The 12,363-nt window shown below is 31.7% G+C and overlaps 2 protein-coding genes across 5 annotated transcripts; one reads left to right on the forward strand and one right to left on the reverse strand.

Moving 5' to 3' along the window:
* Positions 1-3,202: 3,202 nt before the first annotated feature.
* Positions 3,203-6,422, reverse strand: LOC117208248. 3 transcript variants are annotated; one of them, XM_033449250.1, is made up of 7 exons: positions 6,347-6,422; positions 5,483-5,713; positions 4,724-5,078; positions 4,033-4,618; positions 3,890-3,963; positions 3,660-3,816; positions 3,203-3,546 (listed from the first exon to the last, which is right to left on the reverse strand). In XM_033449250.1, the coding sequence occupies exons 2-7, from the start codon at positions 5,506-5,508 to the stop codon at positions 3,422-3,424; spliced, it is 1,323 nt and encodes a 440-aa protein (XP_033305141.1). In that variant the 5' UTR covers positions 5,509-5,713; positions 6,347-6,422; the 3' UTR covers positions 3,203-3,421. The 3 variants fall into 3 exon arrangements, with proteins under 3 accessions (XP_033305141.1, XP_033305142.1, XP_033305139.1); XM_033449251.1 differs by lacking the exon at positions 6,347-6,422 and adding an exon at positions 5,786-5,969; XM_033449248.1 differs by lacking the exon at positions 6,347-6,422 and having other exon boundaries at positions 5,483-5,969.
* Positions 6,423-6,651: 229 nt separating this feature from the next.
* Positions 6,652-9,672, forward strand: LOC117208247. Of its 2 annotated transcripts, none has more exons than XM_033449246.1 (2): positions 6,652-8,685; positions 8,780-9,672. In XM_033449246.1, the coding sequence occupies exons 1-2, from the start codon at positions 7,003-7,005 to the stop codon at positions 8,975-8,977; spliced, it is 1,881 nt and encodes a 626-aa protein (XP_033305137.1). In that variant the 5' UTR covers positions 6,652-7,002; the 3' UTR covers positions 8,978-9,672. The 2 variants fall into 2 exon arrangements, with proteins under 2 accessions (XP_033305137.1, XP_033305138.1); XM_033449247.1 differs by having other exon boundaries at positions 6,653-8,685; positions 8,783-9,672.
* The last annotated feature ends 2,691 nt before the right edge of the window (positions 9,673-12,363 follow it).

Below are 12,363 nucleotides of genomic sequence, written 5' to 3' on the forward strand. Positions count from 1 at the left end.
TATTGTAGATTATTTTACCAGAGAGACAGAAAAATTGATCGCTGCATTTTTCGTATAATCAATTTTGGTTTCAACAATCTTTCATGTTGCGAATTGAGATCATTTCATTTCTCTTTTTCTCCATGAAATAAACTTAATATTACAATACACTCCTGTCGATTTTATAATATTGCTTGTATATTTTTACTATTTTAACGAATTAAGCTATTTCCTAATAGTGATCGGCCTGTTTCACATTATCGACAGGTTTGTACTGGAAGAATTTTAAAAAACATTATTTGAAAACTGACATGACATTTAAATCTCTAATATGTAAAGCACATATTATAAAACACGAACATATTTTTCGTTTTTAATGTTTGACTCTTAATCATTTCTAATATTTTTCTACATCATGTGTATTTGTATTTTATATGCCGAAGAACAATGTGTACAGTTACATTCTGTATTGTATATTTGATTTATATGTTGCACTTACTTCTTAACAGTAAAAGGAGACTTTATATACAGACATATATACGAAATCATGTATAGCAGCACTTGTTTAATATGCGTAGTCTGTGATTTTTTTCTTTCCTATTTTAATTTAATGAAGCTATAATTAATAAATTTCTTGAGTAATTATTACTAATAATAATAAGAATAATAATATATAAAATATATATTATGCTATTTATGCGATTCATTTCTCTGTCATAACGCTTATATCGTTTCTCATATTTGAATGTATTAAATAATTATTGTTAATATTTATTTTAAATTATGATAAAAATTAATACCAGATGTCAATACTGTTAATGGAAAAATATTAGATTTAATATTATTAGATTAACCAAAAAAATATATTTATACCGCCTATTTGTACTGTTCTTGTTTACATTATGTTTTACGTATAATTATTGCTTAATAAAATGCTTTTATTTTCTTTTTTATAATACCATCATGTACATAATGCAGTAATAATACGCGGTGTAATTTATTCTAAAAATTATCAGTGGTATATAATTTATTACTGTATCATGATAGACAAGTCTTTTATTTTTCCATTCTATAGAAATGAAAATACTAATAATCTCAAAATTCAAGAATATATGTATTACAAGAAAAAAAAGGAAAAATACGCAATTGCAGTGCACCCTTTGTGATCGCTGCCTCTATCGATATAAAACTCGTAAATTTATAATAGACAATACCTTAATTACGTTAAAGTGTTATTAACTGTAAGATGGTTATGAAACCATAGACTCTAAAACCAGCAGTAATATTGTAAGCAATGTCATAAATGTGGAATACGCTCGTTTGTTCACAAATTGATCATGAATGCATCTGTAAAATTAATAGTAAAGAGGGAGATAAATTAAAAACATGTTCTTGGGTAAGTGTTTTGTAGAGTTTTAAAAATGATGAAGTATTGCAAATGCAACATATTCTTGGGAAAATTAAGTTTGTCTAACAGTTAAGAAGGATCAATGAATACCGACGAAACATATAAAGATTTGTATAAATACAATGATCGCGGTATTAGGAAAAGAAATTGTCTCCCTATATGGATAACGAATTCTACCATTTGTATTCTATCGATACACTTCCATTTTTCTAAAGGCACAAATTTTATAAAGAACAAGAATAAGAAATAGTGTGGCAATTAAAAACTGAGAATGAGATAAACGCAGCTTAAATATCGCGAAATATTGTTTCAAGGTGGTACTAGTAAAGTACTATTGTTACTAGTCAAATGCAATGTGAGCACAATGTTAATGAGTATTCTTTAAAAAAGAATGCTTTTGATATAAAGGTTAAAAGTAGATAATGCTGGGAATGGTGTGAATGAATTCCAATATTTGAATCTCTTAACTATGCGCCGCATAAAAAGAGTTATTACGTATCTTACAGAAATAATATCTGTGTGTCATTATTACATGCCAGTTCTAATAAAACATTGCCAACTATCTTTACTTTTGTACTCCTACTTATATATACAAAAAACAAAACTTATACTTAGTTTTACAATGGAATTGGAATGCTTACAATTAATTCTAATTAACAGTTGTAGATATTAATTTTGAAATTTTTTACTGTTATTTATCTTTAAAATAACTACAAGTGATATCCAGTGAACTAAAATTAAGAGCAGGATGAATCTTATTATTGAAAAATGTATTATTTTATCAAGAGGATTACAATCTATATAATTATGTACAATTGAAATAAGTGATTACTTCATCATGTAGAAAAATAAGTATAATTTCTAGTCACACACATATTGGGTGCCTCTTAAGTTTGCTTCGGTTATACGAAATTTTATTTTATATTTGGAGCAGTATTATATTTAATCATATTTGTTGGTGTTTGTGTATTTTATTACAAGATATCAGAACTACGTTCTATTTCGAAATGTACTCGAATTTATGCTGTTTATACTCTACATCATATCTAAAAAAGAGAAGTTAAGCATTATACTTATATGTAATCACATATTAGAGTATCGAAACATATTATCGGTTAAATTTGATTATCGCTATGTAATACGAAAATAAAATTAATTTCATAACTTTCGGCAATATTGCCTTTTTCTTATGTATGTACAATGATTTTATCTTACAATACAATTATACAATACAATTTGCTCTTATAATTTCATTTTTATGCTAATTTAATAAAAGAAACATTATTTAATATACACATAATGATCATATAACTTCTCAAGAGACTGTAAAAAAATACCATTTTGTTATAATGTACCAAATTATATCTTCTTAAGCATTAGAAAAAAGCAAACCATTGCTAATTTTACAATGTCACATAAATTAATGTTTTAAATTAGTCTTTTCGCAAATCCACTATATCAATGAAGCATATGTGCATTATATAATTTGACCCCAAATTGTACATACATAGAGATGTATAAAAAAAACATGAAAAAAATATTAATTACATAGAAATGTACGATAGATAAAACTTAGAAAATATGTGCAAAATTCTAATAACCAGTGTTGAATACTGGTATGTATGACTTTGAAGGCGTGCATATGCGTGTTATTCTGTGTATATGCGTGTATACGTTTCCCACCCGCACATAGGAATTACATACATGTATACATACAATCATTTTCATATATATATATATATATATATATATATTATATATATATATTACATATATAATATTATATATATATGTATATATATATATATAATATTGTATGTAAGTAGTTTTATTGTACTGTTAGTTGATATTTGAAAAACATTGTATAGTAGATTCTGATAGTAGAATTATATTAAATGGGCCAAAGTTGTAAGAAATTTATTTTATTATCAAACCTGTCTAATATTTGTAAATATAAAAAATTATATGTTGTTTACTTATACTGCAAATGTTAATATAAAAATTGAAAACATATCCATATGTCAAAATTACAGATCACATTTTTTTACAGCAGGATTCATGTTTCTTAATTCTGAATGGATGGAACTTTCTATGGCATTTATTACATGCAATAAGCTGAGCTTGATATTTTTCCCAATCCACTTGGGCATAGTTGAATTCTAAAACAACAGAAGTAAAGTATTTAATTCCATATATATATTGTTATATCTAATATTGATAGAAGTGAATGGAACTGTCAATATTTTATAGACTAGGTGACAAGATTACTTACCTGCAGGAATGATAGGTTCTTCTTCTGTGGAAATAATGGACGTGGCCAATGACTTATCAATAGTATTACAAAGTACTGTTTCTATGCTATTATCACGAACTGGCGTTCTAGCTAGTTCACGTTTAGGTTTCATAGGGTCAAAATCATCATTAGTGTCCTAAAGAAATAAAAAAACCACGTTTAATAGTATATCTGTTGAATTAATTATATATATTAATTAAGTGCAATACCTGGTCTATGTCAAGTGATTTATTTTTTATCATTTCTTCTGTATTATTTTCTATTGATGGAGAATCTGTTTCCTCTGTAAACATAATTTTTAATTGAATAATTATGCAGAATTATAATTTCATGTTTTGAATGAATTTCTTACCTTTTGAATCAATAGTACCGCTGGTTGCTATTTCTTCAACTTTTTTAGATCTTTGCTGAGGACGCCTCAGAGATACCATACCATGTTTTATGTTTTGAACATAATTAATTTTACATTTGCTTATTTGTTTAAATTCCTCGTTTGTCTGAATATCGCTAGAGATACATTTTCTTAATGCATACTTCTCTATTTTTATATTATCTGATCTTTGTATGTCTTCATTAGAAGTAGATCTATGCCTTTGATTAGTCTCAGAGTTATTTACTTTAAGATTGTTTTTCCTGATACTATTTTTCTTTCTTTGAGTAGTTTTATTTTTTGATTTTCTATCTTTGTCTTTCGGTTGCTGTTCATTATCTGACTCCTGAAATGTTAATCTTTTTGGATTGCCAAAGTATAGAGATGTAGATCTAAATTGCTCCACATTAGGTTCTGTCTCCTGCATTGTTACATCTGGACTAAACAGACTTTTATGTACATTAACATTTAATATATGTTTATTTTCTTTTTGTGGTTTTTCTATGTTTTTTTGTGTTAATTCATTATATTCTAAATTTTCTTTGTTTTGATCTATGTTTTCATGTTTCTAGAAAATCATATATTTAATTTAATACATAATATATAGAATATATAATAACAAAAGTTCTATACATTAATCAAGAAAGAAGAATGAAAAGAAATAATTATTTACCTGATTAACACAAACGTTATTATTACATTTACACCATTCTGTACATTGAATATTTTTTTTTACACAACCACAAATTTTAGAAGAACATTTTGTTTTACAACTACAACCATGCTGTATTATCTTTGTATTCTTTTTCCATGCACTTTGATTTTGTACTGTTTGATTAAGTTCATCTACATTATTAATATTTACTGGACTTGGGGTTCTAGATTTTTTAACTGTTTCAGGAGTTTCAAAAATATATTTCCTTAAATGCTGAACTTCAATTGTAAGAAGCTTTACTTGTTCTTGCAAATTTGCTATTTCTAACACAGTATTAGTTTTACTGGTTTGAGTCCCAGCACTTTTCGTTTCTCTGAAAAAGAAACAAAATTTTCTCACTCAAATAAGAAATTTATAAGAAACAAAAAAAAGATAAATGAAAACCTTAAAGAGGCTTAAACATTCTATAGTGTTTTAAACTTATTCTTTATGCATAAATAGAAGAAATAAACTATAAGAAAATATGTCAATAACAGAAATAAGTATGATAATTATTACTAAATTGTTATCTAATTTTAAGATTGTAGCAGATGAAAGTCCAATACAATAAACAAATACTACTAAAAGAATTATTATATTTTTTATATCAGAATCATACCTAAGTACTTCAATTTAAATCAAAATAGCAAACATTTTAAACGTATGAATGTCAAATTCGTATCAAATTTATATTTCAAATATTTAACTAAGAGAAATTAAAATAAAGAAATTCCTTACTTTTTGGCTTTTGGTGTTTGTGACATTTTATGAAGTGGAAATATTAAACACGGCTAAAATTATTTGATGAAGAGAGTTAATATTCAAACATAGTCGTGTATTCAATGTAACCTGACGTTCGTGTTGACGGTTGACTGTTTACTCGCATTTAAATTCTTCTGACCATAGACGTAGAGGAATGGTGAAAGTACTGTTTTGCCTTTAGTGATTGCTTTTCATCGTTTCATTTTTCTTGAACAAACAATGATTTATTATATTTTAATTCCTTATTTAACCTTATCTATCTTAGATACCTAGTCTTACAAAATTTTATTCGAATAATACATAGTGTAATATACATATTATATATATTATTAATTAAAATTTCAGTAAAAAGATGTATCAGTGTCATACAATATCTTTTGAAACCCAACGTGGCACTAAAACCGGCTTTGTACTTATTTATTTGTACTTATATATATAGTATATGGAACGCAAACAATAATAACGACTGTGTTACAAGTTGTGAATGTAATTGAGATAATAAAAATAAACAGTGTATTGAAAAGAGAAAATACAAATTTTTGATAAATACCTGATAAAAATTCAAATTTATTAAAAAAGAAATTTTCAGCTTGTCATACTAATATCGTGATCCATCATTATTTTTATATATTACATCATCTTAGTTATGATATAATCAATTGTATAAATAATTTTATATAATTAACACATTGAAAAGGTTACAATAATTTTAATTCTCGTGTATAGCTTACACATCATCCGGAATAAAATTTTAAACATAAAATAATAAGTAAGTTATTGTTAAAGGATATGTAATAGAAAAAGGAATATAAAATACATGTGTTAATATTTTATAAATACCTGATAACCATCGTTCTTCTTTTCCTAATATGTTTATAAATTTTTTTCTAGTTGTTTAATCGCTATATTTCCCCACAATTATTATTTACTCAACTGTTCTTAATGTAATTTTGTAGTAACAATAACAAAAAAAAAGAAGAAAAAAGAAAAAAATGGAAATATATGACGAGACGCTGATCAGAGTGAGGACTCGATTCCTTCTTTTAGTCGCGATGTCTGAGGCTGCACGATTAGATAAGACCTCGGTTCATAGTGCGTCCGAGATGCAGAGCGCATAAGAGACCAAGAGACCAGAGGACCGGCCTCAGTTAAAGCTGTGTGTGCATACCGGCAAATTCGTTGACAAATTACACGAAAAATTTGAGCTAAAGGATCAGTGTTCGCTTCGCGAGTAACATACACGTGCCTCGTATAAGTTCTCTTTCGACTGGACTCTTTGCCAATAATCACACTTGTCTCTCAAGTCATACATCGAAAACAATTAATCTTTTACTGATGTTTCTTTACTTAGAGAATAAAGTTTAAATCGTTCTTCTCAAGATCGAACTATGAATTCGTTTTTTAAAAGAAAATTTATATTCGAGGTGGAGTGGGACTGACTCTGATTCCTTTATACTCGATTATAATCACAAGGAAGTAAGAGAAAAAAATTAACAATGCCAGCCTGTACCAGTGAGAACGTTTCGAGGTTTTGGTCCTCGAGTCCACCGATTTCCAGGAGCAATAGCGTATCTCCTCCGATACCTAGTTCACCATTGTCTACGTCGCCGCCTTTGATATCACCGATATCTACTTTGAAACGATCCGTATCGAATGTTTCTAATCATTCCAATGCATCGAACATCTCCCAGTCATCGAACAATTCGGGCACACCTACTGTGATATTTTCACCGAAACGACAGCAGCAACATCAACAACACCAACAGAGGTTACAGTTAAACTATCAAGCTCAGCCAACACAAGAACAGGATCATAATCGAAATGACTCGTTGCTACTGAAAATTTTGTCCGTGTACGTAGACATGTTATACGTAGTACTTCAAGGTATCATCTGCGTAATAACTTATGCGATCTGGGCGCCAGCACTCGGAGCATCCATTTGGGTTTACATGCTATGGCTAATTTTCCAATTTCCCTTGACCACTTTCAAATGGTTCCTGACCGTGCTCTATATCCCGGTTTCGGAGAGGACTCGTACTAAACGCTGCGTTCTTATTAGCGGTGGAAGCACGGTGCAAACAGTTCACCTAGCACGAAACTTCTACAAAGCCGGCGCTAGAGTAGTGATCTGCGAGTTGGAGGGTTTATTCAGCTTGGCCAAGTTCTCAACTGCGTGCTCCAAATTCTACACAATTCCGAAACCAGGACCTGGAAACGCGATCGAGTACATCAAAGCGTTAAAAGACATTGTCCAAAGAGAGAAGGCTGTTTATTATATTCCGGTGAGTGCTAGTAACACGGCCTACTATGATGCCTTGGCAAAACCTTACCTGGAAATAATGGGTTGTGAGTGTTTTGTGCCTGGTGCCAGTGAAGTGACAACTCTGGACGATCCCTTGGAACTTTTGCAAAGATGTCAAACATTAGGTCTACCGACCCCCTGTCATGTCGTTTTACGCTCTATACAAGATGTTTCGAGAATGTACGAACAGAATGCGTTTTCCACTGGAAGATACTTGATGCTAGCTGCAGGACCAGTCGGAATGAGAGATCGAAGCAAGATGATACTGCCTCCGACTATAAGGGAATTCAGAAACCAGCAGTACGAGATTAGCGAAAGTAAACCTTGTATAGTAATACGTGACCCTGGCGACAGACACTATATTACTTGCACTACGGTGAAGGAGTCGAAGATCGTGGCCAACGTGACTTGCTTGGTGGACGAAGAGCGAGGCTTGATACCTGAAGAACATCCGGAAATAATGGAGTGGCTCGACAGATTTTTCGTTCGGTTGTTTAGCACCAGGATCAACGGGCACTTGAGCTTCAGATTAGCCGTAACGGAAGAAGGAGAACTAGTGCCAATCGGCTGTCGAGTAGGCGTTAGCTTACCCTACATCTGTCACACGGGAATTCATCCTCGATTGGTATGGAAACCCTGTAGACACTTCTCCAGACAAAATTCAGGAGTCTTGACTACGTCGGACAGGCAGTTGCTACCGAATGGAGTATCTTATGCACTGAAAAGATCAGCGGGAGAGACCGTTCCTCATCTGTTGGGCACCGTACTCGACAAACGAGAAGCTCTTTTCGCTTATTGGGACCCACTGCCATATTGTGCCTACTATCATCTTCAATTACCATTCAGACGCCTTGCAGGCATAATTCGAGCACAGCCGGTACAACATCCACCATTGGCGGTAGTGCAGTAATTTTAGCTGAAATTTAGCGAACTCTATCTTAATGAACACTAATAAAGTCCATTTTTTAAAGCAGTCGCGTAAACGGAGTCAGAGTAAAAGAAAACAGAATGGAATGGTTGAGAAACGAGCCTGCATGATTTCAAGCGATTTCACGAAGGCAGCCAGTATTTGGAGATACGGATCGAACGAACGAATTCCTGTGCTTGAAAATAGAAAAATCGAACCGAACGATACAAGGGAAGGGGGGATTCGTGCGGGAAATCTATAGATTTCAAAGGTCAAGTTCATCTTTATCGATAATAAATACTGCTGAAATCACAAACAAAGTGGATGTGAATTAAAAAAGAAAAAAATGAACAAGCAGAAGAAAATATACACGTTCGAATCACGTGCCGTTGCTGTTAGACAAACCACTTTTGCGCGCTGCGATTTAACGTATGTTCCTATCTTCATAGACTGCTATAGTGCTGAGAAAATTAAGTGAAAATTCCGTGTTTCGCAAATGTACAATTATATTGCGTGTACAGTGGACACACATATCTTTTCTCGTATTCAATTCGAATTTCTTTTTTTATTTCTCAGCACCGATGATTCAACGGTGAACTTTATCTAGTAAATAAGCATGCGCGCATACCTACATACAAACACTATTAATATATTTTATATTTTATATTTCATTCATTACACATTGTTACATCAAACTCGATAAATTATAAATAATGTTAATTGACCTATTATTCATACTAAGCGGATAAGAGGATGTTGCGACGATTCTCGTTCAAGAGCGGGTTGGTTTACAAACTTTTTTCTATTTCTCGACGAATACCGAGATGCTGCAGAATTTCTGTATATTTATAGTATTTCATATTTTATAAGGAGTCGAATTAACTAAAATTCGTGTAAATACTCGTGAGCACATTATGAAAATAACGAACGTATCAATAAAAGTTGTTCAGAACGGAATATTTTTTAATATAACGCATTAAAATTATTTTTCATTTATCGACAATTAAACAACGTAAACTCTGCATCAAAAATAGTCGAAATACGTAACCTTCCTTTTATTAATTTCATACTCAAACTTTTAAGTCATTGGCATGTTTGGAAAACAAGAAACTAATTCTATGAAGTAAGAGACAATCTCGGTTACGTATTGTTGACGTAATATAAACTTATATCAAAGTTCAGTAGATATCGAAACTATCGCCTTAGAGTGATCGATCAACGCATTGTCCATAGACACTCATCGATCAATGCATGAACGTACGTATCTGATTCAGCAATAACAACAAACAAGTTCTTGACCAGTGTACGAGCAAGATTAATCGGATTGCTCGATTGCATTGCTGAAGCAGTAAATAATTCGTTATATATACGAATGACCCGGAGGGCACTTAACGGACTTTGAAAGGCAAGGGTCACCGGTTCGAGAGATGCTGTCGGTATTATCACCCATCTGGTTTTCTTCTTTTCTCTCTCGTCATTTTTTCTTTCTTCCTTCCCAGCAAATTTTTATCTTCAGCTGTTGTCAACTGTCTGAATGAACATGTAATTTTGTCACTAATTTCTCTCTCTCTCTCTCTCTCTCTCTCTCTCTGACCCTTTTTCCTTCTCTTTATCTAAAACTTACACGATAAGAAGTTAATTAGCATTTTTTTCAGATGCTTACAATTAAAGTTTGAATTAGGAAATTCATCGAGTAGAATCAGTTTTACTCGAACTTTTATATTTGTCAAACAATAAAATAAAGGTAAGGATATCTGTCATGAGAGATTTATATTCGAGCATGCTATAGTATGTTTAGGTTAAAGTAGATTTCCGTGATCGCATGACATTTTCCTTACACAAGAATTTGACGGGGGATTAATGATGATCGTAAATATCATTGATAGATCATACAGGTAAAATAGGGGTTGTTTTCATGATGACACGGGATGAAAGGTGAAGATCGGAAAACGGAGCGACCAAATGTGTAACGCAATCTTATCATGCGATAATATCGAAATGCAGTTCCTTGACGACGGCCTGTGAAATAAATCAATACGTGGACCACCTTATTTTTTTGTTTACATTTCATTTGGAGACAGTATACAAGGAAAATTGCTCATTTGTCAAAATTGATGTGGACTCTAATTGCATCTTACACATGCGATGAACTCAAACTGCGAAGTTGTTCGGCATTCAGAGGGAAGATTTAATAGAAAGCTTGCGAAGAACATAAAAAACCATATAAAATATGTATATTTTTTCCAGAAAAACGAAACAGAGTACTTTTCATTCCCAAAATAATTTTCAGATATTAAATATCCAGAATAGACAGATCGAACTGTTACCAAGCCGAGTTCGGAAGCGTCTCATTTAATCTGATTTCATGGAGAAAAAAGTGATGATTCGTAATGGCTTATTTTTTAAGCAAGTTGTCCAATTTTTGTTTTGCTGTCGACCCCTGTTATCCGAGGACAGGCTTACGATTATCACGATTCTCTCTCTTTCGTTTCAACAGTAAAATCACCGATTTATCAATTATGTACACGATTGCCTGTATAATATCTTGTAAGAATTCGTCATACGATTTTGATTTCTCAGAATTAACGACTTCGATTATTTTTTGTTTACGATTATCCGACTTATTTAGTATTGCATACGTTAACTCTCGATTTCGAAAAAGTAGGAAAGTAATAAAAGGTATTGGACTGCGAAAGAAGACTTCAGAGTCGTTTAATAATTGTTCAGTCCAACAACTATTCTCACGTTTTTTCCATTAAAGTGTTTGTTTGTGGCCGCGTTATAGATGAAAGGTATGGTAGAAGGAAGCTTGAAAGCTCTTAGCTTGATTTGACCAGGAATAAGGAAAGTCATTTTCTTAGGTAATGCGTACCACATGGTTCCAGGTACGGCACTGTGAGAACAGATTCACCTGACTCGCATACCAATGGTCCGTTTACTGCCACAACTTACACCTTACCGCTAATTTCGTAGTGGCAAGAACGTTTAACGCATCGATACGCTTCTTATGCGAGAACAATCCTTTACTTCAGCGATATCTTTTGATACACACATTTTTTAAAATTTGCATTGTCTGTTTTTTAATTGTTTGCAGAAGGAATTTAAATAATAATATAACATACAATTTCTATGAATTTTCTTTGGCAATACAATACACGATCAACCAAATCAACAATAAGCAGTCTAAGTGTATTGGTCCTCAACGAAGGTTAAAAATTATCTAAAGAAGTTTACATATTCAACATGTTTTAAATAAGTGCCAAAGTTTCCGCTTTATTCTTAAAGCAACGTGAAACTCACTGTAACGTCTGGCTATTACAAGATTATACTACTTAAAGCGCACGAACTCGCGGTGGTTCGATTTTCATGTTAATGTAAACATGGGTATATCTTCCAACAGATGCACTTTAGTCTTTTTTTCAATTTTTTCTTGCAAAGCCTGTTAGAAAAAGACTAAATTACTTTGAGAAAGCAAATAAAAAGTTGGTATAATTACTGATATCATCGAAGGTACATTGAATCGTAATTGAATCACGGTGGTAGAAACCGGTCGATGGAGTTAGTCGAAATAACAGAAGCGAGGAATACGATGTAAGATACCACGGTTGTAATCTAATCTCTGCGAAGAAGCGTCCGGCAGAGTGCAAC

The sequence above is a fragment of the Bombus bifarius genome, unplaced genomic scaffold (genome assembly GCF_011952205.1).
Source record: "Bombus bifarius isolate JDL3187 unplaced genomic scaffold, Bbif_JDL3187 scf7180000008058, whole genome shotgun sequence".
NCBI lineage: Eukaryota > Metazoa > Arthropoda > Insecta > Hymenoptera > Apidae > Bombus > Bombus bifarius.

Bases quoted from the DNA above. Each gene is read 5' to 3' on its own strand.
- LOC117208248 (XM_033449250.1), bottom strand. From the start codon at position 5,508: ATGTCACAAACACCAAAAGCCAAAAA. The intron at 4,619-4,723 runs GTAAATAATTAT...ATGATTTTCTAG, and splicing joins ATAACGTTTGTGTTAATCAG to AAACATGAAAACATAGATCA. The intron at 3,547-3,659 runs GTAAGTAATCTT...CTGTTGTTTTAG, and splicing joins AGAACCTATCATTCCTGCAG to AATTCAACTATGCCCAAGTG.
- LOC117208247 (XM_033449246.1), top strand. From the start codon at position 7,003: ATGCCAGCCTGTACCAGTGAGAACGTTTCGAGGTTTTGGTCCTCGAGT. The intron at 8,686-8,779 runs GTACAACATCCA...CATTTTTTAAAG, and splicing joins GCATAATTCGAGCACAGCCG to CAGTCGCGTAAACGGAGTCA.